At 39.9% G+C, this 26908-nt stretch overlaps 1 protein-coding gene across 10 annotated transcripts in view; it reads right to left on the bottom strand.

The window, feature by feature from the left end:
- Positions 1-26908, bottom strand: part of ELL2 (elongation factor for RNA polymerase II 2) — a 134734-nt gene that overhangs the window by 50614 nt on the left and 57212 nt on the right. For 4 of the 10 annotated variants that reach the window (XR_009539537.1, XR_009539538.1, XR_009539536.1 and 1 more), the window contains exons 5-13: positions 25509-25768; positions 22662-22786; positions 22412-22499; positions 20082-20649; positions 17431-17497; positions 13949-14120; positions 11943-11987; positions 11773-11851; positions 6688-6823 (exon numbers count right to left, since the gene is read on the bottom strand). Coding sequence is in view for 5 of the 10 variants with exons in the window: in XM_060143292.1 (XP_059999275.1) it covers positions 11735-11851; positions 11943-11987; positions 13949-14120; positions 17431-17497; positions 20082-20649; positions 22412-22499; positions 22662-22786; positions 25509-25768 (1442 nt within the window). In the remaining 5 variants the exon portion in view is untranslated. Of the gene's footprint in view, positions 1-3959; positions 3978-6687; positions 6824-7927; positions 11852-11942; positions 11988-13948; positions 14121-17430; positions 17498-20081; positions 20650-22411; positions 22500-22661; positions 22787-25508; positions 25769-26908 lie in introns of those variants that run through there. The other 6 variants (XM_060143292.1, XM_060143296.1, XM_060143297.1 and 3 more) reach the window with 3 other exon arrangements.

Below are 26908 nucleotides of genomic sequence, written 5' to 3' on the forward strand. Positions count from 1 at the left end.
TTTTAACAAAAGAAAAGTCAAAGGACAAATTTTCATTTTTTCATCGAATGACCGTAACAGTCATGGTCAGTGACTTAGAAAGATAATCTGGTGAAACTGATTTGCTTAGAAGTGTCCTTTAAGATTCTGTTCCCACTCAGGTGGACACTTGGTCCGGCTCTGATGCAGTGCACCCCATCTCTGGGCAGAATACAGACGGAGGGGATGGTTGCAATAGTGGAGGAAGCCTGGGAGCACCATCAGAAATCTGTGGAATGGCACGAGCTCAAGGGTGGTGTTAGCAGAGAAGAAGGCATTTTCAGAGCAGACTGAGGTATTTACCTGGTTGAAGGAGCCCAGGCAACGAGGAGTCGCTGGCCCAGAGCACAGCTAAGGAAATGGATATCTTACCTTCTGTAAAAAGAGGTTCGTTCACTTCAGTACACTTAGAGGAAAAACAGTTTCAAGAAGGCAGAACACGAGTGGGCTGTGAGGAGGCCTTACTGGGGCTCCTCTGTCACCAGGTAAATTTTGGGGATCAGCGCCAAGTCTGGGAGGGCAAAGGCACACTGACAGGAAGTGGGGTGCAGTAGGGCAACAAGATTTGTATTCTTGTTCTAGAGCTGATACCACGTCATCCTCTGGCCTGTTCTCGGTGGGATGTCCCACTCCACGCTATAAAGGGTTTAAAGGGAGGATCAATTGTGAACAGCTGAGAAAGTGCTCAGCAAAGGCACAAAGCACTGTACATCGTAAAGTGGTCTTTAAGGAGGCGTCCACCTCGCCTCCCTGCTTTACCTCATTTTATTCCCGGAAGCACTTTTTCAGCTTCCCTGTCCTTTGGGCATCTTCTCTCACCACTCTTGTTTTGGTTTCCTGCTTGCCCACTGATTCCCTTGTTAGAGCCACACCACACGGATGGTTCCCCTGGCTGCTGACAACAGAGGTGACGGGTTGGCACTTCTGATAGTACAGATGTTGTTTCTTTCTTCCTCAGAGAACCTGCCTCTAGCTGATAGGGCTCTATCAACGTGGCCAAGGCTCCTCACCAGAGCCCCAAATGCCTCCAGCGCTGGAGGGCACCTGCCAGTCGTGGCGCCCCGTGTGCACACTCTGCACCAGCCTCCGGCCTCCGGGGAGACGGTGGGCTCACCGACCCCTGGGAGAGCAGCCACTGTTCCTCCCCAGTCCAGACCTTCCCATGGGAAAACTCACGGACCGCTTTGGGAGCCACTGGCTACTAAACTGAGGTCTATTTTGGAAACTTTCCTCAGAACTTAGTAGCCACATGAGAAGGCCACCAGGAAAGAACCTCAAGTACTCAAATGCATCTGATAGGCAATAGCCTCCAGTGGTTCTCAGGAGGGAACCATGTCAGGGCACCTCTGGGCCTCATCTCCCCAGAAATGCTTAGCAAGGACAAAGCAGCACCTGAGGGAACAAGTTCAACACCAAAAAAGCCAGACCTTAAATGGCTCTTGTGAATGAGAAGTGATTTGCATAAACATGCATTCAGTGAGTGCTAAAGGCCTTCCTCTGGGGCCTTTCCGACATGTTCTCTCTTCCTGGTATGTTTCCCTCTCTTCTGACTCCTCTCATCCTTCAAGTATTAGTTTCCATGCCAGTTCCCCGGGGAGGCCTTGCCCCATTCCCTCACTGCCCTATGTCCCCTTATTATTCATTCTCAGAGATTTATTTTGCAGCATTTACCACAATTGGAATCAAATAATTTGTGTAATTCGCATTTGTCCTGTTCACTGGTACATTCCCACCACCTAGCACCATGCCTAGTGCACGTAACTATTGGATGAATGCACGAACGCTGTGACTGAGGAACTCAAGAGCATATATGACAGGGTTTAACACAGGACTCTTTCTGACAGCTTTGGATGGAGTCACAAGACAATAGATGGCATCTACCCCCATAACATCATACCCCCAAAGCAAGATGCTGGGCTTGTAGAGGTTTCGTTCTCCTTAGCTTCTGGCTCCACAGTGGCGTAAGGGCTTGATGTGGAGCAGTCAGCTCATGTGGGAAATCAGAGGGTTTCTATGGAGCGTTGAGAGTGTGCTTCCCCTCACCACAGGCTAATGAGAGCAGCTTCGTGGAGACCACTTAGATGTTGGCAAGGATGCAGAGAAAAGGGAACCTGGTGCACTGTTGGCAGGAATGCAAATTGGTGCAGCCGCTGTGGAGAACAGTGTGGAAATTCCATAAAAAATTAAAAATAGAACTACCGTATGATCCAGCAATCCCACTTCTGGATGTTTATCCAAAGGAATTGAAATTGAGTTCACAAAGAGACACCTGTACTCCCATGTTCATTGCAACACTATTCACAATCGCTGAGATATGGAAACAACCTAAATGTTTACAGACGAATGAATGGGTAGAGACAATGTGGTAAATACATACAGTGGAATATTATTCAGCCTTAAAAAAGAAATCCTTCCATTTGTGAGAACATGAATGGACCTGGAGGACATTATGCTAAATGAAATCAGCCAGACAGAGAAAGACAGATACTATGTTTTCTCAATTATGTGTAGAATCTAAAATAGTCAAACTCATAGGAGCAGAGTAGAACGGTGATTACCAGGGCCTGAGGTGGGGGTCAGGTGGAGATGGGGAGGTGATGGTCGAAGGGAACACAGTTTCAGTTATGCAAGAGAAATAAGTTCTGAGATCCACTATACAGCACAGTGCCTATAGCTAACAATACTGTATACTTAAAATTTGCTAAGAGGATAGATCTTCTGTTAAATATTTTTATCCCGTGCATGTACACACACACAAATAATGATAATAACGGGGGCAAGAGGAAACTTTGGGAGGTGATGGGTACGTTTGTGGCCTTGCTGCGTTCACGGTATACACTTATCCTCAGACTCATTGAATTGTGCACGTTAAATATGTACAGCTTTTTACATGTAATCATTCTTCTATACAGTCAAAAAGAAAAAGAAAACCTGCTTTGTGACTCTGCAAGCTTAGGGGTCACAGAGGGGGCTGGAAACTGATTTATGTCTGAGAAACCTCCAGTCCTCCACCAGAGTGGAGGATGCATTTGGAGGTCACTACACCTGCATAGGTAGCAGGCCTGAAGTGCTTACTTTTGTTTGCGGCTGGGGTGGGAGGGTGATGAGAGACCAAACACCTCTAGTTGGCATATGCTGGCCTGGTTCTTCAGAAAAGGGCTCTAAGCTGCTAGTTTCCTGCCTGAAGAGGTCGGGGGTGTGCTGTTGGAGATGCCCTGAAAACACCCTGAGAGGCTGGAGAGCTCAGCAGGGTGCTGTCCCAGGCAAGGGGGACGGGCTCTGACAATGCCTAGAAAGCAGCCAAGGGCAGGTTTCAGAGGCGCCGTCAAATAGGCCTTTTCCTTCCCCTTATGCCTCCCCCCTGCCCTCTGTTCCTTCAGCCCTGGGAGGTGCCAAGAGGTGGGAGGAGGGGGGAGGGTGGCAAGAAGCACTTGGCTTCCAGCCTAAATCAGCCCGAAGCTGGAAGAAGGGAGAAGATTTAATTTTAAATGCATTTCAGAGTTTTGGCTATTACACCAGACTGGACTTACTAGTTCCTGAAATCAGACCTATGCTAAAAGTGACCACAGGACTTAACCATCTAAGAGTAGCTGTCCTAGAGGAATTGTGAGACTTGCCAGAGATCTCATCTCTGGGGACAGAAACAGCCACGAAAGTGGGTTTGTGAGATTGCCCTACCCAGTCCCTCTAGTTGGATGCAACAATTTCTGTTTCATTCTAATATAACCATGGTGTGTAGATATTATCCCAACCTACCAGTGGTGATGGAAGGAAGATTCAGGAGTTTGGGCAAATTGCCCTGGGTCTCAGGTTGGTAAATCTCAGAACCAGGTCTCAGCCCCGGGGTGTAGGACTCCATGTTCCATTTTTGGCTCTCTACGCTGCAAGGCATTTTCAACTTTACTTCCAGACTTTGCATGTCTTGCTTGTAGGTCCCTGGTTCTGAACTGGCCTTCTCACTATTGATAAGCCAATTCATCGTTAACCAAAAACAGAGAAGAAATGGTAATACGTGCAGGTTAACAGAAGGGAGGGGCCATAATAGATCATTCAGGTGAGAACAGTGAGTTAAGAGAAGGGAAGTGCAGGTGGGGATGTGATAACTGGCTACCGCAGCAACAAAGGCTTGTCAACAGGGGCCGAGAGGGGAAGGGAGCAGAACGGGGACAGGAGGAGCTTTGCCCACTGTCCCTAGTGCCCCCTCACGCTTGTTCTTAACTGCAGAGTCTGTAGCTCAGGTGGCCATGAGAGCCCTGGAGACCCTCTTGGCACCCCTTTGACAAGGCTGCCTTAAATGAACTCTATTCCTTGGGAGGAGAAGGGAAAGCTTACAGGTGTAAGAGGGAGAGTCATTTTCACAGGAGACTTTTCCCCAAAGCATCGTAACTGAAATGAAGCTTGTCAACCCCCTCTGGTAACTAGATGGCAAGAAGCACTTACAGACAAGGCTCTTTTAAAAACTCTCCCCTATGAAGACACGTGGAAAAGAGAATTAATAGAGAGACTATTAAAAGTTAAGCTTTAGTCTGGAACAAATGCATCAGCACTGTAAGTTACTGGTAGCGGTGATGTTAAGAGAAGCTATAATGTGGTGCTTGAAAAGTTCACAGAGAAAACATTCTGCAGAGCAATCAGGAGCAGAGACTTTGAAATGCTCGAGGTTGTGTTTATCTACCACAGGGACTCAATCACGGTTATGCGAAAATCTAATAGGGTTTTCATTTCTGGCTGGCTGTTTGTTTGTCAGGTATATTGCTACAAAACTCTCCAAGTCGAAATAAAAGATGGAAAGAAATAATTAGAAAATAAACAGCAAAAAAATACATATAGAAAACTCACTAGGTGTCAAGCACCACTCCACATATATGTGATCGCAACAACCATCTGAGGCAGGTTACTACCCCACTCAGGGTGGGAAGCTGAGGCTGGAGGGCTTTGCAGGCTCGTCCATGCTCTGCAGCCTGACTGTGCTCTGAACGGCTGGTGGTGTGACGCCTCTAGTTTGGCACTTTCCCCCTCCTCCCTGTCTTCGTATCACTTGCCAGCAGTGGCTGCTGGGCTGTTCTCAGCTCCTCCCTAGGAAGAGTGTAAGCTCCTGAGGTCTCCTCCTGCTCTGGTGGCTGTCATTTAAACATCTTCATTTCATCATCTACGAAATGAAGACAGTTGTTTGTTCTAGGTGCTGTTGACGGGCCCTGCTAGCTCTATCACTGCAGGAATCCCAAAGTCCTTTGATTATCTTCAAAATGTCAACTGCTTGGAAGGTTATGGAAGTGCTAGGCATTAAAAAAAAGGTCAGGAAAAGCACATGTCAAATTTAAAGGAACATCAGGCTAGAGACGCTTAGACTGCCATCCTCTACCATGTCCCTAAGCAGTGGGGAAATGAAACCAGAACCTATCTGTCAGTTATGATAAACAATAAGTTTTTAAACCATTTCATTTTATGTTCCAAACCATTATAGACCACGTAGATGCTCATATTCCAGAGGTGACTAGAGGTATGAATGCCAGTGCTGGAAAGAGCTGTACCTTTTGAAGGTGTCCAGTTAGTTAGTCAGGGCAAAGGGATTCCCAAAGTCAATCTGCCATCAGTAACTCATTCCTTAATCATGACTTCGGGAAGATAAAGTGGCAAGGCACACAAACCTGAATGATACAGCAGTCTTTCGCAGTAATCCAAATCCTCTGGCCACATTAATTTTAAATGACATATATGGATAGCCTGCCTCATTCATTCTTTCAGTAAATTACTATTGAGCACCTTCTCTATGCCAGGCACCAGGCTAGGAGCTGGGGACACACCAGTGAACAGGGCAGTCTCTACTCTCATGGAACTTATTTAATTAATAATACAATTAGTATTTAATTATAATTGTGATAAGTGCCGCAAAGGAGAAGCATAAGATGAAAGAGAACATATACTAGGGTGACCCAAGTTAGTCTGAAAGGTTAGAGAATGCTTCCTGGAGAAAGTGATGTTTAAGGGGGAGATCTTAAGGGTGAGGAGGCCTTAGCTAAGTGAGAGAGGGATGGAGGGTAGAGCCGGTGGTGCAGAAGGACTGCAAGCGCTAAGTAAGGCCTGGGGGTGGGCGGAGCAAGGGTACTGGAAACCCTGAAGGCAGGCCCTTGTGACTGGCATGGAGTGGGAGTGGCAGGAGATGAGACTGCCTATGTGCACCACAGTGGAACTCTGTAAGCCCCCTGGAGTCCACGAAGTATAGAAAGGCAGTCCGTCATTTCTCAAACATGGTGGCCGATAATGTGGGCTCAGGCTTCAGGAAGCACTCTCCTGTATTTCACAGACCAGATAAGGAATTCTTATCATCCTTCTCCAGATGCCCAGATTGTCCCAAGTATCTAATTACAGCAAGACAAACCAGCCTGGCCACCACACTGAATTAAACAGGCAGGAGTTGTAAATAATAACACATCTCCACCATCATACAGCAGAATCATCTGACCCCAACTGGAGAATTAAGCAATCATAAAATATCAGAGCCACCTATTGCCACAGCCAGCCTCCGGCCCCAATCTCAGAAAGGTAAAACGAGTGGGGCAGGTACGTGTAGGTCTACATCAATAAAACCCCAAACGCTCCACCTCGAAGACTTAAGCTTCTCTCAACCTTTGTCCCCTTTGTAATCAATCAAAACAGACTCATCCTCACCTAGAAAAATAGTGCTCCAACAAACTGTCCCTGTTGCATTCAGCAGATTGCTGGTCTTCAGAACTCCCAAGTGCTTTACAAACAATAATTGAGCCTCTTCCATACCCCAGTTAGAAGGCATACTTTCACCCTGTAGCTGAGGAAAGAAGTTGAGTTAAAAGACAAGTACAATGTCAAATGTCCAGTGGGGGAGGGAGGGCTGCTGAAGTAATTGCAACATTGGGAACCTCATTCACTCCTGGGGCTCCTCATAAACCCAACCAGAATCATGGCTGGCACTGAGCATTCTGGGTTTTTAATACTAGCGCTTACTTGAGGCTCACTTCCTTTCCTCCTCCATTAGTCATTCGGAAAACTTGTAGAGACTGCATGCTAAGGATCCAACTAGAATGTTCTTATGTCTGATTCACACTGGATACCCCTTAGAGCTGGAGTCTTTTACTGAGACAGCCTTTTAATATGAAGAGAAAATGATGTGATTCCAAGACTGTAACCCTGCTTCTTCTCTCTACCCGCACTGCCCCGATCTCCTTCCAATAGCCCACTGTTAAGATAGCACACATTTGAAAATAAAGGACACACACGTTTTCTCAAAAAGTATTTTGGCATTCCTTCAAATTTATCATTTCTGACAAAATCAACTCACTGAGAATGATCCATTAGGTATCACTCCAACACCCACATTCTAGTCTCCGTTGAATCAAGAGTCTAGCCCTGTGTGGTGTTACTGGACTTGTCACTTTGTGATGGTTACCCTAACCCTAAATAGGTACCAATATATGAGTGGCAGTATGGAAAAGTGGTTAAGAACAGATACTGGAGTCAGGCTTCCCAGTCTCCACTGTTTACTAGCTGTGTGATGGGCAAGTGTCTTAACTTCTCTAAGCCTCAGTTTACTTGCGTATAAAATGAGGATAGCAGGGTTGTGCTGAGGAGAAATGGGACAATACATACAAAGCGTGTAACCCACAGAAAACCCTCAATAAATGGTAGCTGTGATTATTGTTCCCCTAGGAGATACTGCCTTTGGAGGGGATGTCCTCCACTTGTAAAACAGGCAGCAGGGGGTCCTGGAGCAAATACCCTGTGTTCCCACTTCCTAGAGTCACCAACAAGTAATAGCTCTGTCCCAGGAAGATCATTTACATTAGGCATCAGAGAGAACTTTGTTGTGGCATGTTTTTTTCTAAGACAAAATTAAGAGCCTTGAAATGAGACAAAGGAAAAACGAGTACCAGAATTGCAAAGTTAACATTTTTATTGAACTGAAATTGGTGTAGAACAATAGGGGCCACCACAGCTGCTGAGCTCAGTTAACTGAAAAGTCTCTGTGACATTTTACCTTGTTAACATGGTTTGGGTAGAACAACTGAGAAGCAGCATAGATATATATGTATATATTTTTAACACTTCAAAATATTTTGAAATGAGTCTCATAGCCTTGTTCAGTTGTCAGGTTACAAAGAACATTGATAACATCTTCTGTTGCCTTCATTTAGTCGTGTCAGTTAATATCTTTTCCCAAAAGATTCCTCTCAAAGCTGGCTATAATTTTTCCCCATCTGGTATAGAATAAAAGGATTTAGTAACACTTAGGAAGTAATAAACAGTAAGAACTTTAAAAGTAGTAAAGGCAAAAACCACTCATATGTGACTCAACACTCACACGGCTGGAAAGACAAGGAACTGGCTGAAGAGTTTCAGCCAAGTTCCAGAAACAAAGGACGCACTAGTGGAAGGGGTAAGGCAACCAAGCAGAGTGTCGGAACTGATGGACCATTTGTGTCTAAACCTCATCTCAACACCTTGCTTCAAACATGAAAATATGCATTTGTTTTACAGAATAAGGTGAAATATTTTAAGGGAAAAGAAAACTATTAAGGTTAAAAGATCAATCAGAGATGAAGGAAAATTAATACTGGATTTTTATAATCAATGCATGGAGCTATGATATCAACTGACCACACCAATTACTTTTGTGAGAGCAAGTACTGAACATCTATCACTACTTACAGTTGAAAGTTAACCCCTCTAAAGTATTCCAGGGGAAATAAATAACCAACGAGATAGGAAGTGAAGTCCTCACATAAAACAAAACCACATCTAGTTAATGTTATTTAGGGTTTGTATTAAATCAGCTGCTCGCTCATTCTGGAGTTAATTTATGGTTGTTGGTAAAAATCATCAAGAGTGCTTCAAATTACTTAAGATGAAATGTGATGAGCAAATAATAACACAACTCATTGTCTCATCTTGACAATGCTATTTTACACTTACTACTTCTCTCAAAAAACCCCCCAAAAAACAAAAAACTAAATAAATTCTACCAGAGTAACTGATACTAAGTGGCCACCCATTCCTGCAGCAATTATTGGAGAGAATCTAAAAATCTTGCAGTAGGAGATGAAGAATGATTATAAATATCTTAATAGGCTCACGCCCATCTTTAAAAGAGATGCAGCCTTAGGTAATAGCAGAGGCAGAGATTCACAACTCTCAAATTTGCAACTGATGATAGATACACATTTTGCAAGGATCTGCCCAATGTACACGACAAACATCTAAATTAAGGCTTTTATAGGTAGGTGGTCGAGTCTACGGGTGTGCAATGCTGGATTTTCATGAAGCATCTCCAGCTTCCATTATTACCCAATTTGTAAACCAGAAGATGTGCTGATGTAGATGGGTAGGAGCTCCAAGGGCTAACAATTAGCCAACTGGAAGGTTTGCCTTGTTTGTAAACAAGTTCTAAAATAAGCGTTAGCAGTGAAACAACTGAGAGGGTGCCACAAATGATGTAGAGAGGAAAAGTGAGTTGCACCTGCTGACAGGGAGGGGCTTAAAAACCAAAGCCAATAGCCGAACCTCTTCAGTTCAAGACTCTGAGATTTAGAGACCTAAAGGTTTATTGTTACTTCCAAGCCAATTGTTCTCACACTTTAGCTTGCAAAATCATTTGGAGGATACTTATGAAAATGGGGCTATGTGGGCCCTATCCCCAGAGATTCTAATTTGGGTGATGCAAGTGGTCCAAGCACCTTGCTTTTGAGAACCACCACTCATAGCAAGTAGCAGCACACTATCTTTGATTAAAAGGCCATGATGTCTAAGAAATGACACCGATGAGGTCATTACCTACAGACAAATCCCTCAGGAGACTCTACCATATGATATGAGGACCAAATTTATCCCCAATTAAGTTTCCTTTACTGCTTTTTTTTTTTTTCCAACGGAAAGTTTGATATCAGTGAACGCTTAGTAATGATTGTACCAATTCTGAGGTAAAAGGAAGAGCACCAGGGATCTCAATGCTAAAAGAAAATCGAATTCCCCAGGAGGTCCATGCTACGTAGAAATCAAATTGCTGTGGTAATGTTAGAGTTATAGTGCACAGGGTCTTGTTTCAGTCTTTGTAAAGTATACTTTTGTATACTTTTACTATATTACCTACTCTTTCCTGTTAATGTTTTAGAAGAACTCCGAAGAGTAAGTTTCATCTACACGCTCTCTCAGGTTTTCTGGACACCAACATTTTCTGGTTTACAGTGATACACAACAAAGTTATTTATTTTTTTATTGTTTTGGATGCTGGAGACAAACATCTTTATTAAAGATACCACCAAAATTTTGGCAAACATTTCAAAACATATTTGTAAACATAATGCTTCCCTTTTAAACTGGCAGCACTTTGAAAAACAATACGATAAGACAACACAACTTGAATCAACATTAGTTCAAAATCCTTATATTTTTGACCACATAACTTATGTTCCCACATGATAAAACAAATGATAGTTTAAATCAACGTCAACAGATAAACTCCATGAAATGAAAGTTTGTGCTGTTTGATGAATCACAGTATGTTATGGTTAAATATATCCACTCTTTTTTATATTCCTGGCACCCAGGATGAAAAAAAAAATCTTTAAATATACATTTCATGTAGGTAATAGCTTCTTTGCATATCTCTCTTCAAAAAATACTTTATAGCAGTATATAAATAGGTTACCTACACGTTTAATTTTATAATTTTGCCCCAAACTATAGATCTGTTTCATTTTCATAACATATCAATTTTGCCCAACATTAATAAAGTTGACAAACTGTTGAAATGGAAATGCTTTTGTCTTCCACGATAGAAGTAGCAATTTGATAGGAAAAAAAAACCTACAGTAACACTCATCAGTTGTTTCACCTGAGCGTTTGGCCTACTGAGAGTAGCAGCTTTTTTCCTTCACGCACGCTCACATCCACACCACCTCTGCACACATACAGGTCGAGCACACGCTTTCAGACGCTGGTAGGCCACAATGTGCTTCCCATTGCTCGAATCAAGTGGGAAGCAGTGTAGCTAATGATTAACCACACTAGGTACACAACTAGCAAACACCTTAAGGCAACCATTGCAATGGGGGGTTAATTTGCAGGGCAGATTTACTGTTCTAGATCAAGTCAGACTATATATACACATGTGTATATAGATCTATACACATACACACCTTTCTATTTCTTAACCCTCCAAAACAATGTTTTAAGTTTTTTTGTATTTTGTGCAAATTTCTAAATGTTCTACCATTTAAGGCAAAGAGTTCATATTAAGAAAGGTCAGAAAATAGGCTTATGTTTATCCAAAAGCATTTCACCTTGTACATTACTGTTTTTTTTAAACACACATAACTCTGAAGTGTGGACACTAGATCCCCAATATCTAAAAAAAATCATTTCTAATGACAAACACAGTTTTTTAAGGAAAAAAATTGATTTGAAGTACAGACACTGGATCCCCAATATCTACAAAAAAAATTATTTCTATTGACAAACACAAGTCTTAAGTAGGAAAAAAGGACCAGAAAAAAGCAGCTTCAAAAATGCAAGGAAACAAAGTAAAATGCGGCGGGGGGGCGGGGGGGGGGAAGGTAACTCAAGTTTACTAATACTGAAACTTCCAACAGGCAAAGTTTCATTTTTTAGAATTTGAGAGCAATTCATTTGGAATTTTAAATAAATAAGCTTAAGTTTATTCACATCTTCTGGTCCAAGCAGAGCTCTAGTGCCATGACTCTGCTTGCTGTTGGTCAAATTCACCTATTAGTCTTTTGATGTGAGCCAGCTTGTTATGAAGATACTCGCATCTGTATTTTTCTTCATGGTAATTGGGACTAGACTGTGGATGAAAAAAAGAGTGAGGAGTAAGACTGTGGAATTCATAACACTTCTCAACTAAAGGTCAGAAAACTAACAGTGATAATACCTACCTGTTTTATCTTCTGATATTCTTGTAAGACTTCTTCATGAACACTCTAGAAAATTAATAATTAGAAATCAGAAGGGAACTTTTTTCTTTGCAATGTAAACAGATAACACACAATTGGCAAGGGTGTGGGAAATATTAATGATGGAACTGTAGATTGGTACAGTCTTTAAGGAGGGCAATTTGGCAACTGCCGTTAAAATGGCAAATGCAAAACTGACTCAGCACTTATACTTTTCTTTCAGATTTAATTGTGAAATGACACATGTACAGGGTTACTCACTGTAGCACTGTTTGTAAAGCAAAAGAAAGTAAACAAAATCTAAATGTCCATTAATCCATACAAAGGAGTACTAAGAGGCCATTAAAAAAGGGGAAAGTGCTTTATGTGCTTACATAAAAAAATTCTCTAAGATATACATTGTCTAGTGAAAAAAGCAAAGTACAGAACAATTTATAAGTTTGGTATCATTTGTGTATAAGGGAGAAATAGAATATTATATCCTAGGAATTTTTAATGAAATCTGATAAATAATGTATCATACCTTAACTTACTGGAACGTAAGACAATGGTGGATCTTATAAATGATGACATCTTAGATTCAATTACATATGGTATATTTGTGAATTTGCTTGTGTATATATATCTTATAGTCAAACAGACCTCTGAAAGAATACGATGGAAACCAGTAATACTGATTGCCTCTCGGGAGGAAAATTGGGTGGTAGGGGAAGAGAGCTAACCCTTATGTACTACATAACCTGCACTATGGATCTAAGCAGTTTCCAAATGCTAACAGTTATTCTGCACAACTCTATAATCACCTCACTTTATGGATGGGGATTTTGAGAATTTTCAGTCAAGTTAAGTAGCCTGCCCAAGGTCACACAAGTAGAGCTGGGAATCAAATCCAAGCAGTCTGGCTTCGGAGCCTGCTCCCAACCACTAAGCAATTCTTAGAATTACATTTTAGTTTAAGTATAATCATGGTATACAGGTAAATAACTATATAGAAAAAAATAAACCCAAAACCATATCACTGACCTCTTGCACTGCCAACCACTCACTCCTCTGGCAAAGTTTTCTATAACTCTAGGCAGCTTGTTTAAAAGATTAAGGCCCACTAATAGAAGACATAATGAATCTCTAGGGCACGGATGCTCCCAGGCTGTTTCCCCATTGTGGGAAAACCCACCCCATTTTCTCATGTAGGTTCCTGTCAGAACAACAGTGGGCTAGGAAGGAGGCACCATTTGCGGCTGTGAAGTGTGACAAAGTTATCTGTCATACACAAGGAGGGAAACATCCATTTATATCAATCCTTTGGCTAAGAACTCTAAGAACAATCAGTAGGCAGGTCAGGCTTCTACTGCTCTTTGTCAGCTGTAGTAATATTACCACTTAATGTAGGCAAGTGAAAAGAGATTAATACCTGTTAACAAATGGCAGTCTCGGGAAGCTGGAAGCACCATGCTTTTCTTCACTTAAACCCCAAGCCTGAGTGGTATTAAGCCCCCTTTATATTCTATGCCAGACTGAGGTTTAAAAAAATTTTTTTTAAAAATTTACTCGAAATAGTAATTTTGGGAAGTAGCACCAGATGTAAGAGCTATAGTCTAAGTTGAGTTGGCAATGCGGTCAAATATTTTGATGCCAAACCTTGCTTTTTGTTTTTCCTATTTTGTTGTCTGTATTTTTCTCAATACACTATATATTATATTACAGTAAGTATGTAAGTATATATTATACATTTTATACATATCATATTGTATGAAAATATAGTTTTTTCACTGGAGGACATATAGGCTCATCATGTTTACTTATTTTCAGGAACTATTTCCAATATTTATTTTCCTAGCTCATTCTAAATGAAGGCCAGAAGCTGCAGAGAGGCTGGTCTGAGAGAGGACTTGCTCTGAAGGCTAGGAGGGTGGCTCAGGATGGGAAGGGCAGAGAAAGAAAGAAGGTAAAATACAGAAGTCAGTCCATCTAGGAACAAATGTGTTTACCTGATACTCTTTTGAGCCTGGAGAAAGGCGCTTTCGCTGTGCATCCAGTTTGATAAATCTTCTAGCCACCGTCTCCATCCTGGCATGCAAGGCCCTATACTCATCGTACTCAGCATTGAAGTCATCCTTGTAATTCTGGCGTTGCTCATAGGAGACAATAGCAATATATTTTCTAATAAAAAAGACAAACGATAAATGGAGAGGAGCTACAGAATAAACATGATGCAGAAGCCTGAGATTTAAACCAAATATTTAGAAACTATATCTATGCGTGTTTCCCTAGACTGAATGCCGCTCTGCCACTGCTTGCTGCCTTGTCACTCCTTCAAAGACCTTCCTGGTAAAATTATCCCACAGGAGAGTTTAAGAACTTCAGTGAAGAAGAATAAATGTGAAAAAAACCATGGTGGAAATGGAATTAAAGTGCAACTAGAAGACAACACTTACACACATGTAGCTTCCTAAACCTTTCTCTACCCCAAATAATTTACTACCATGCTAGCGGCAGAGGCCAACCCATCTGTTACGAGTCACATGGGGACAGAAGGATTGGAGGGGTAATGTGAAACCGGGAGAATGTCACAGTCACTAAGTGCTGAAGTCAAAGCTCTTTGTAGACCTGCTGCTTTGTTTTATCATTTTTTAAAAATGAGAGACCAGAAAAAATAAAAAAGGGGAAAAAAAGGTATATTTCTCTAGTTCTTTTCAAACACTTAATGTCATACTCTGTGTAACAGAAAGCCAGTTTTATAGTATTAGTTTATTTTCTTAATAAAAAGGCCACAAATGTTTTACTTCAGGGTGTGAGTATCTCTCGGGACCTAGTGAATGAAGGCCACCTTCCCAGAGTGTCAGTTTATTCAGTGGTGGTAAGTCAAAACAGCATTTTAATATCAAAGTTAATATTATTTGTTTGTGGCTCTGGGCCTGGGTCTTTTTGTACTCTGTGCTCCTGTCATGGAATGCAAAATTCCCTTCACTTTTTGAGATAAAAATGGAGATTTCAAAGCAATTTCAGGCAGGTGGCAGGAGCTTCAGGGTGCTCCAGTGGGTATACACATACTCTTCATTGTGGAAAACTTTGGGAGTTCAGTCCTCTCCAAAATGGTTTTAGACATTCTTACCAGTTTTATTTAAAATGCAGTAGCACAGATGCCTAGTTGGAAATGTGAGAAAAGTGATGCAGTGAGCAACCTTAATGTCCTCATTAATATTTTTATTCATGCTGAGTTAGACAGTGTGGAGGTTTAATTTTCTAAGTGTAACTGAGACAGTGGTAGTATGCTGATTTAAAGCTGCCCTGCTAGTGTCCTTGCTATAAAAGGAAAACCACCAGCCAAGCAGTGAAACAGGCCTCTCTAGACACGGGCTGTCCTGACTGCAGACCAGAGAGAGCCCGGGGTGGGGGGTGGGGGGGGCGGAGAAAGAGGTTCCTGGGGATAAGCATACATAAGCAAAATGGCTAAACTGATCGTGAAACTCAGGTTCAATTTGTTATATAAAATATTTATCCCACTTTCTCAAAATCACACCTGAGGCCATACCCTCCACATTTTATTTAATAATTCTCTCAGGGAAAAGTACCAAACTGGCCAACAGTTGTGTTGCTGTTATAGAAGATTATTTGGTTATACTGGCATTTGAATGAAAAGCATGTCACTATTTTTAATAAAAATTGTTATGGTTCTACAGCTGGCTCTTAATGTAGTGATGGAATAAAATGTTAAATACTTTGGATAATTCACAACCACAAGTAACAGAAGTATTCTTATTATATAAAAGTTAGGAATACTGTGGTTAAGTATGAATTATTCAGAGGTTGATCATTAAAGGTTTTATAGTATGTCCTTTTGGTTTTCTTAAGAAACAAGTTTAAGTTCTGTATTTTTAGTGATTTTTCTGAAAATTCATGCTTTCTCATCATTTTAAGAAAATTTGCAATGTTTATATAAGATAGCTTTTGTTAAAATAAATTGCTCTTAAGCAAACAATCACATAGGTTATGTACTTTCATGATTTTAAAAGAGCTAGAAAATGACAAACATACAGAAATGCACTGAGGCAGATGCAGCAACCATCCGTAGATCAGTACGTTAAAAACTAGTTATTAAATAAAGAATTAACTGCTTAAGTTGACAAAACACGGCAACACTGAATCCGTGGGGGGAAGGTTAGAATCATTTTTCAGTCTCCCCACATGATTTTGTCCTATGTAACAAGTATACAGCATTATTACAAAAAAGAGAAATTCAAATTCCGTCATAAGAGAATGAGAGCACAGTACTGCAGCTGTTATTTGAGGGGGCCAACTTTCACAAGACTTTTAAGGAAACGCATTTGGAGAGGTGAATGCCCACGTCAGTGGAGCCAGGCACTGTCCCCCATCCAGCCCTTCCGGGGCCAACGTAGTGGCAGCAGCTTTTCCAAGCTCCCCGACAGAACTCTAAAACCATACACCACCTCAGATGAGAGAGTACTCAGCATGGTTTCTTGGGTTCCTTTTAGTTAAGAGATGATAACCAGCATTACGGTTTCATGCTATATCATTCCCCAATAAATATAGCTTTCACCACTACTGTTAAGCAAAAGTAACACACTTTTAGTATAAAATGTTCTCTACTCTGGAAATGAACATTTCATGGGACATGGAGTGCTAAACTTCATAGTTTAACTTTGTCCACCATGAGATGCTACTGATAGAGAAAAAAATGTTCATACAGCCCAGATTCCATTTCCAGTCTACATTTAAGCTATTTGTATATTTGTTCATTTTCAAAGCTATTGGTAGGCAAATCTGTTTGCTCTTTCACTCTCCATTTTTCCAGGCTTTTGCAACTTAATTATTTTCTTCTTACAGAAGCCTCTGAGTCTGTAAAAAAGCTAGAATTATGTGTCCAAGTTATAATTTCTGTGATAACCAGTTACAAAAAAGTCCCCAGCTTAGCACTGAGCAACTTGTTGTCATAACAAGAAAAATACTATAACCGGTATTAAAGTGAAATGATCAAATTTTACTGCTCCTCTTGAAGTTAATTTGATGGCAAAGCTTTATTTAAATAAAAATCCATCTGTCTCTACTTGTGTTAACTGCAGAGGTTTAAGTACTTTATCACTAATAAACTGTCCCTTTGGGGGGCCCAAGTGAATGACTGTGCATTGATAAACTGTTTGACTTTGAAGAGTCAGATCCCTGAAATCTTCCAAAATCAAACGCTTGGCCTGGCCCCGGAACAAAGGACAGGCTTCTCTATACTTAAAGACCACCGAGCGGAGCTCACAGCAGGGAAAGGCACAACCTGCTCAAGCCAACACGGGTGGACTGGGGACGAGCAGGCTTAATGGCAGCCTTTCAGTTGCAGGGGTGGCTCCAGGACTCTATTTCTGGAACTTCCTACTTTTCTGATTTGCAAATTATGAGAAAAGAATTTGCAAACTTTCTAAAATTAAATAGTTCTCTCCCATCAGCAGACATCTGAACTTACATCAAATAATCTGGGAGTTCAACTGTTGAAGAAGCTTCCGTGGAGGCAGTGCAATCCTCTTTAACTCCTACAGAGAAAAAAAATTCAAGCGTTCACCAAAGGGTATGGTTACAAAATGCCTATAATTCTAAAATAGATCAGAAACATCTGGAACACTTTTCCTCAAATTCTATTCTTCCATCTCAATAAGCAATAGTGAGCAAGGAATACAATTGAACAAGAACAATAGAGGCCCTATGACTAGCGCCAGCAGAACCAACGCCAGGCATTGAAAGCACCCTGGCTACTGCAGTGTCTGCACAATAAAGGAATTCCATCTTAACCCAAGGTCAATCTTCTATTCTTTCAACAACAGTTGTGGCATCTGCCCAGCAATTCAAAGATTGTGGTGGCAGATGCAGCCAGACAACGGGAGATACAAACTTTACATCAACATCTACTTTTCATAGGATTCAAACAAGGCAGATAAGATAGTGAAGTCAGGTAGCAGACTATTTCGATGGCTGTATTTTTACTGCTATTCTTTTTGTATGAAGACAGTGGAATTGGGCAGGAAGTTTTCCTATCAGTTTAAAGTAATTTAAAATAAGTTATTAGTGAACACCAATTTTTACTCCTCTAATCTCTAACCCTCATAATACTGCACAGATTTGTTTTTAAGAGGACAAAATAAAGTGCCAGTTGCTCAGGACTGCACTGTGATAGTGTATAAAACCCCTCAGTATTCCATTTGTTCGAAGGTACCATTTTCCAGAGGGTATGTTTAGACTTTTTTATGAGGTTAATTTTTTATCATTCAAAGTAGAATTAAATTAATAACTCGAACCCAAACCCTGCCTGCTAGCAAAACATACATGTTCAATATAAAACAAGTGAGAATTTAATAATTTCTTGGTTTAATATTTTAAAGGACAAAGCGCACTAAACAAATTATGCAGACTCTGTGGGCTTATTTTGTGTGCGTGCGTGTGCGTGCGTGCGTGTGTGTGCGTGTGTGTGTGTGTGTGTATTTGATTCAGGCTTAGGTAAAAGCTTGTTTTTACAACAGCCTGAGCCTTAAAGGAAAAGGCATCAAGTGCCCATCACCTGGCTTCTCCTTTGCCACAGACACCAGATAAATTGCAGTAGAGCAGAGGATGTAGGTCTGAATCTATCCTCAGTTTGTGATAATCTCGATTGGCTTTGAAAGGTACTACATCCTCAGTGAAGGATTCAGAGACTAGGCCTGCTTCTCTCGGTTTCCAGCTCTGAGAAAACTCGAACTCTGCTATAGTGCTCAACATTCTGGGATCCAGTCTCTGACTCAGGATTACCATCTGATGGTGGGAAGTGTGGAGAGTGGGGCATACCCAGGAATCTGGCTTACTAACTCTGAACATGAAGTTTTATTATCTCTTTTTCTCTTCCTGATCTGGCAAATTCAAGTACGATAGTGTTTGAGGGAAAAAGCTTACACCTACCTCTTGGGCCACTATATACTACCATTCTGATCTACATATTTCAACAGATATGCTTTGACAAGCAATATCCTCAATCCAGGTCAATAAAGGTACTGCATCATACTATTCCATAATCAAAGCTTCTCTCCTATGGTAAAAATGGTCAGTTAAATCTAAGGATTACAGACTTTCAGTACTGTGGGCAAATTACAGAAAGATAAAATTCCTTAAAGTCTAATCATTAAGGTACTTTTTCTGAAGTTGTATTTTCCTGGGAAATTTTACCTTAGTTATGCTGGGTTTAAAATGGGCAGCAGTCCTAAATGATGGTTTTGAATCTTCTGTATGTTGGTATGCAAGACATTAAGTTCTATATATATAAAATAAGAGAAATCTAATTGTGTCATTAGGTTTTAAAGATCACTACCCTCAGGTAAGCAGTCTTTCTACTGATTAGCTTTTCTTTAGAGGTAAAGCATTATTTTAGGCTTCTTTGGGTCTCTAGATATTTGGCTTTGAAAGCTTCCAAAAGCTTGAAATGGTTAAATTTATTAATAATGGTTGATGTTTGCTAACTAAAACAGTGTTCTCAAAATTGAAAAAAAAAAAAAAAAACAAACCCAAGATCGATCAAGCTAATCACCAACAGCCTTGCAGAAGACAAATTGCTTTCACTCTGAATGAAGATGATGTTATGGATCTGCATATATAATTTTACCTCGCCTGTTTTATAAAGAATTTGACATTTCCCCTGTGCTATTATTAATTAAAGCAGGGTTGACCCTGCTTCTTGGTAGAGAAGGACCTGAGTACTTTTATTGCTAATTGTGTGTCTGGTTAAATCAGTTCAAGAATGGCATATAATAGGTCATGTTGAGGTTGCACAATACTGTGACAGCTCTGGAAAAGCACAACAAAGTTCACCTTCTAAAAGGGGGTCTTTGGAGGATGACAGGGTCATTTTCAAATGTCACCATCTTAAGAAACATAGAAACTATGTTTAATAGTTGGCTAAAAAGAGACAGAAAATGACTGCTGTAAAATGCAAGAAAAAAATTTGCTCAAAAGGACAATACTAAGATTAATAACTAAACGGAAGGTCATTTGATAAAAAAGCATTACTAATTATAAGCAGCATAATCTCATACTCAGGATAGTCTGCTCTTCCCATTCATTTAACCCATGTAGTTGGTTTTTACAAATGCAAAATACCTTCATTGGAATCCGGACTGGAGTTGTTCAGCTTGGCAATTTCCTCTTCTCTTTTAAGGTCCTCTTCCTTTTCCTCAATCATCTCAATGTCGTGCTTTTTTATTTGGTCCTTTTCCTTGTGTCTTTTAGACTTCTTCTTGGATTTTTTGTGAGACGAATGGTTTTCTTCCATAAGCTTTGGACATTTTAGTAGAACTGAACCAGGTGGTAAGGTTTCCAGAGAAGTCCTAGAGGTATATTTGTCTTGCTGGTCCTCATAGATACTACCGTTTTGACTAAAACTGTCAACAGGTAGGTCTTGAGTCCCCCGGCCTTCTGGAGTGCTAGGGGAATTGGAGTGAGAATTTACAGTCTGAGGAGGATTGGAGACAGGCAGGTGGGTTGAAGGCAGCGGTGGAGGCGTGGGGATGGCAGCGGCTGCAGGGGGCAGCGGGGGGCCTGCAGCAGATTTTTCACTGGTGGGATTCAAATGACCATTTAATGTTGGCGGCACTCTATTTGTCAGGTGAGATATTCGAGCTTTTTTATTCATTAAAGGATCAATGAAATCTGAATCTAAAAGCCGTTTCTGGGGTGGGGGGGGAACAGGGAAAACAGATGAGCCAGTTTGCACTAAAATTCAATACATGTGTCACTCGTTACTAGAAGAACAACTGAGTAATTTTATTCATACTTAAATTTATAACCAGTTTAAATTCATTACCAGCACTGTGTTAACCATCCCCCAAGCTTAAGCACAAACAATCTACAATAAATTTTCATGTCTAATGTAAAAAAGCAGAATCTGGCAAATATGTTTCTTGAAGTACTTATACTTTCTGATCATACAGCTCCACCCTAAGTTCCTTGAGACACTAGGCCAATTTATGTGGATTATACCACTCAGGAGTATATTAAATAGAGGTGGCCTCCTTCCTCTGCTGGCCACAGCTGACCTAGTTATATTCAGTGAGAGGAAGAAGCAATTTTTAACATTATTGGTTGTCAGAACCAACAAGGGTTAAGTACAGGGCAATAAGCCTACACTTACTTGATCTCTTCGAATGTGCTAACATGCTCCAGTTATACATATTTTGGCTGTCTTAAGATGGCAACAACCAGCACATTCAGAATAATTTCTCTACATATCTCTATCATTGCTGAAATGCCATCCAATTTTTTCTCCCTTAAATATATCTTTTCACTGAATTGGAAGATAAGTCTGAATAACTAGTCCATAAAAATTATATGGAGTTACTATTTCAAAAAATTTCAAAAATCATGCTAATATTAGCCCAATCCAGCAACAACAATAACAGTATTTAAAATAAAAAGGAAAGTCAGATATTTGAAAAGTACAAAGCATACATCCAATGTAATACTGTGGCTAAAACTTCAGCTTGAAAGAAAATAATAGTTAATCATCACATTAATTTATTCTGTGTTGAATTTAGGGCCACTGATCTCACACCTAGTACATAATTAGATCAGAGTATAAGTAGCTTTATAGTAGTTGGCATTTGAGGCTTCTGTAGACAACATACATGCAAGGAAAGAATTGCTTTTATTTTGTTCCTCCTCTGTTCCTCACAATAGGTTTCTAACATTTTCTGACACGTGAATAGCCTTTTGCCCAGGGCATGCTTACTGTTCTCAACACATCTGTCCTGTCTCCCTAAGCCTTGGGAGGGGGGTCCAGAGAAAGGAGCACTCTGTCAACAGCACTGGGGTAGAGCGGTTTGTCTCACTGCCAGTCTCAAAGACCTGAGAGAGTTCAAGGCTGTCTGAGAACCAGGTGGGCTTGACCTCTTATGTCGCCCAGGATCTCCCCATCTTTTTCCAACTGAATCTTTGGGGGGAAACTCTAAGCTGGAATGGAGTCGCACTGGAATATCCTGATTGGGATCTAATCAAAAAGTACTTTAAGAAAACATATGGAAATAGCAGAGTTTTTTATTTGCTTATTTTAAAAACATTTTTCCCCAAGAACGTGCTTCAGATAAATTTAAATATCTTCTATTTTCTATATAATCTAAGACTGGATATGGGACTGGATAAGTTAGTGATCAAATGGAAAAGTAGATAATCTTACAACAAAACGTGAACTTCAAGGATTGAAAATCAGAGTAGACATTAAGTACCTTGACTTAATGTAGTGTTATATGGTGAAAAAGAGTTCTGGGCTGGGAGCTGGGACCTGAATTCTAGAGTAAGCTCTGCCGTGAACTTTGGGTAGGGAAGCTGTGCGGCTTTTCTGGGTCTCATTTCTCTCACGTATAAATCAGAAAACCTGAACAAGGTGTCCCCTAAAGTCCATTTCAGGGCTATGATTATATAATTTTATGCAATACCTGAGGAGAAGATGCAGCGTCTCTACTAGAACATACAGGAGATTCTGAACGGCTGGTGCTGGCAGCATTCTGAGATGGATTTAGTTTTCTGGAAAGGACACACATGTTCCAGTTAGGGGGACAATTTTCAAATGTTCATGATAGAAAGCCTACCCTTGCTTCGTTTTTCCCATCTCAATACTAAAATAACAATGACTATAATAATTACTTATTTGCATAATTTTTAAAGGAAAAAAAAATAAGAACGTACCTCGAGAGCACTGACTCTAATGACCGTCTGTCTATTTCATTATATCCAGGCCAATCTCTTTGGAGCTCTTTAAAAACATAATCCTTTAAGGTGTATGAGAGGTCCTTAGGATTCAGATTGGCTACCTGGTACATGGTGTGAAAAGAGAGCATTAGTTCTTTTTGCTATTTCTTAACCTAAAACAGGCAACCTTTTGGATTTATACTGAAAATAACTATATCAAATGGCTCCAAGGGACTGCTAGCTTTGCATATGCCAGATCTCAATAAATGCTTTTTGACTTCATTTGGGGAATTAAATGAAACTTTATATACATAGTTAAATATTTTTTTCCTGGATGGCCACTGCATTTGTTAAATAGTAATCCTACATTATGCAAAAAGTGGAGGAAGATTTTTTCTTTTAATCATTTTTTTTTCTAGTCAAAGGAATCCAAAACAGTTTTCTTAACATCTTCATTATTTATTTCTGGCTATTAATTCCATTACTTTTGAGTTACAAGTCCTTGATCACTTGTATTAAGTAGAAACCAAACAGTGCCCATATGTTGGTTTACAAACTTTCCTATCCAGTAATCAACAGAAATTATCTCCATAAACAGTATCAATTCTGATAATCTTGTCTGTCATCTTCTTGGCTTGCTAAGCTTGCTCGTTATAGCTGCCAGTTCTCCTGAAGAACCACTCTTTCAAAGTCCTTGAAATTCCCCCAAACCAATAAACGGAAACAGAAACGAAAATAACCCCCACATTACTGTTATTATTTGCAAGTGTAATCTTTTCTTATCCCTTAACTACGGTTCTTTGTGTATCCAGGCTCAGGCTCCATTAACAACATGAATGTATGGATTCAGGGGCCGAACCACGAGTCATTTTCAATGCTGGCAGAAAGATATTCTTTTCATTCCCTACTGGAATGGTCCTTTTTTAATAACTTCACTTCTTTCTGTGTCTTCTAAAAGTACTATAAAATATAATATGATAGTTTATGCTTTTCCCACAGCTCAGCTGAATACTAACATTAATGTTGATATACAGTAGAAAATGATAGGTTTATCTTAAAATTCAAATTTGCAAATAAATTAACATGAGATACAACCAGATTTCTCGAAGTGGAATAAATACAACCATCTTACAATCTATATTCTGCTAGCTCCTAAGTTATAACTCTAGCTTCAACTGTCCTCTGGACACCAGACTCTTATATATATATATAACTACCTACTGAATATCCATCTCCATTTGGATATGTCTAATAGACATCGTCCAAATAGTATGTATGTAAGACAGGATTCCTGATTCCTCTGCATACTCTTGTTCCTTTTCCATCCCTCCCCATCTCAGTCAATGGCTCAATATCCATTCAGTTGCTCCATTTAGTTGGTCTGGGGCGAAATCCAGGAACTGGCATTTTAAAAAAGTTCTCTAAGGGATTCTAATATGGAGCTAGGATGAGACTATGCTCTAGATTCTATCAAATAAACAATAGTAATGATACTCATATCCCACTTGCTCAGGAATTAAGTATACCTACATTTAAAAATTATATCTATACACATATTCATGATCACATGACTACTGACATACATCAGTAGCAGCCTCTGGGTGAACTGCCTCTGCCATCATTTTGCCCTCTCATCCTCTAACCTAGGAGGTAATTTACAACCTTTCTGGAGATTCAGTCACCAAATATTTTGACTTATAACCTGAACCTCCCCCCTTCCCCAAATAAAAAACTGAACACACACACACACACACCTATACCCTCATCCTCATTCATTCTTTCATCCTGTCTCTTGAGCTCTTAAAACTGCTATGTGACACATGGGTTTAAATTAAGTGTTTCCAAATAGTGCTCAAATGACTTAATAAGATCCCTGAAATTGCCAAAGATACCTTGGGGATTGGTTAACCCAGAACTGGAGATTATGGTTTTACTCTTTCATGACATTTGGTATCATGTCTTGAATATAAGAGAAAACAGATGAAAAGGACTTAAAAATGTTATTCTTTGAATAATACATGAAAACCTGCAGGTTTATTTTATTTTATTTTTTAATGACAAAATTTAAGAACAACTTTGGAAATGTTACTGCTTTAGAAAAAAATAAAGAAAGCAGACTTCCATTTCTGGTGGACTTGAATACTAATCAACATTTATGACACAAAGTCGTTCTAAAAAATACAGGAAGCTACAGTCTGATGAACTGTTGATTTTAACAAAATTACTTATTTTTATACTTAAGCTTGTGATTATACGGTAACTGATCAGTGCTAATACTTTACATATTCATATCCTTTAATGAAGACAGGTGACTGATTTCAGCATACCCAATGGTTGAAAAAGGCAGAGTATTACAGGCGAAAACAGCATGCAGGGCAAGACACATCCAAAACTATTTAGCAGGTAAAAATAGTCTAGCTTATACCGACCAAAGACTGATAAAAACACATTGTATAATTTCACCTACATAAACCAATAAAAATTATGGCAACAGTTTAGCGGATTCAAGACTAAAAGCAGATAACCAAAACTTCATTTACTTTTTTTTAATGGAATTTCAGGGCAAAGTTTGTTTAACCCAAATGAAGATAATGACTCGAAACTTGATAATTCAGAAGGCTCTAACTTATAAAACCTAGTATAAATGTCTACATTTCAATTAGTTTTTAATTAAATGTTTAAGTCAGGATGATTTAACTTAATATTCATATACCATTGATCAAAACGATCCTGAAATTTCTCTACCTCAGTAATAATGATAACAACAATAACGGCAACAAGCCTTCTTAAATGAACTCCCCAACAAGAAGGTAAGCAGAAGGAACTCTCTCCAGCCGTCCTCACCTGTTGCAGAATTGCTCCGAGGGAGTTCTTGTCTTTCTGATTGACACCGTCTTTCTGCAGTCGAGCTAGCAGCTCAGGTTTCTTATAGGCCTTCAGTGCCAGTAAGTGAATCACCCTGTCCCGATATGGCCGCTGGGAAACACTGCTGCTGCTATGTGTCTTTCGAATGGTATTTGCAGGGTTCATGGGGGTTGATCTTTTCCTCTCAGGCACTGCATCTGAAACAGCTTGAGGTGCTTTCCGAATTTGCACTCTTTTCCCTAAAGTCCAGTAGAAATGACATTGTTACACATTTGCGGGTGATAATATAATGAGCATCTCAATTTCCACAACTCTGATTTAGGTACCTCTTCATTCTGGAAGGAATAAAGACTTCATATTTCAGTTTTCACTTTAAAAAGATATGCAAACAGAAAGCATTCTGAATAAATGGGCTAAAATGTAGATTCAGAACTTTCTGACAGAAGCACTTATTGGAATAAATATGTATTATAAAACTATTTTGGCCACTTAGCTATACACATGGATAATAATTAGTGACACACACCATAGCAACACACTGGAAATTTTAAGGTTGTAGGCATTTGATGTTAAGTGGAAATAAAGTAATCTCCATACTCACCTGTGCTACTTACAGAACTTAAACCTACATATTGTATGTCATTTCGTTGGCAGATAGGAGTACAACGAATATGTGAAATGTGAAAAATACCTGTCTATCTCACTAAGGACACACTGTTGGCTGAGCTCAGTCATTAGCTTAATCTCACAGATTCAGAAGCCACAAAGAGGAGAGTCAGGCATAATTTGGGGTCAACATTCACCAGGGCATTCATGAGTGATATTCCTTTTCAACAGATATAACATACTCTAGGAGTCAAAAAGCAAAAACAAAACCAATCAACCAACCAACCAACCACACAGTCTAAGAGGGCCAGACAAGCAGATCTCTCCTCTGTGGTGCTGAGACTACAAGGTGAGTTAGAGGAATGGAAAGTGCTAAAAGCAGGCATTCACACCATTTCTGCACAGGCCAGTGCCATTCACATAATTAACACACTTTCTGCTCAAACTTAACAATGACAAGTGTTTGGCAAGTGGCTATTTCTAGAAAATACTGTGGGCTGTAGTGACCTGAATACTATATGGATGTGTGAAGCCAACAGTACATGGCTGGTCACTGACAATACCTGGTAACCATTCCTTGCTGAAGAAAGAGAGATTAGAATGAAACTGTATTAGACCCTCGCTTTATGATTTCTGAGGTGAAATCTCATACATCACTACTAAAGCTTCCAACTCTATGCCCATTGGTTAAAGAGGGGGAAGAATTGGTAATGACATACAAGGTGGAACAACTGCATTAGGGACAATACTAGCAATTAGAAACAATGGATAAG

This window comes from Lagenorhynchus albirostris, chromosome 3 (assembly GCF_949774975.1).
Source record: "Lagenorhynchus albirostris chromosome 3, mLagAlb1.1, whole genome shotgun sequence".
Taxonomy (NCBI): domain Eukaryota; kingdom Metazoa; phylum Chordata; class Mammalia; order Artiodactyla; family Delphinidae; genus Lagenorhynchus; species Lagenorhynchus albirostris.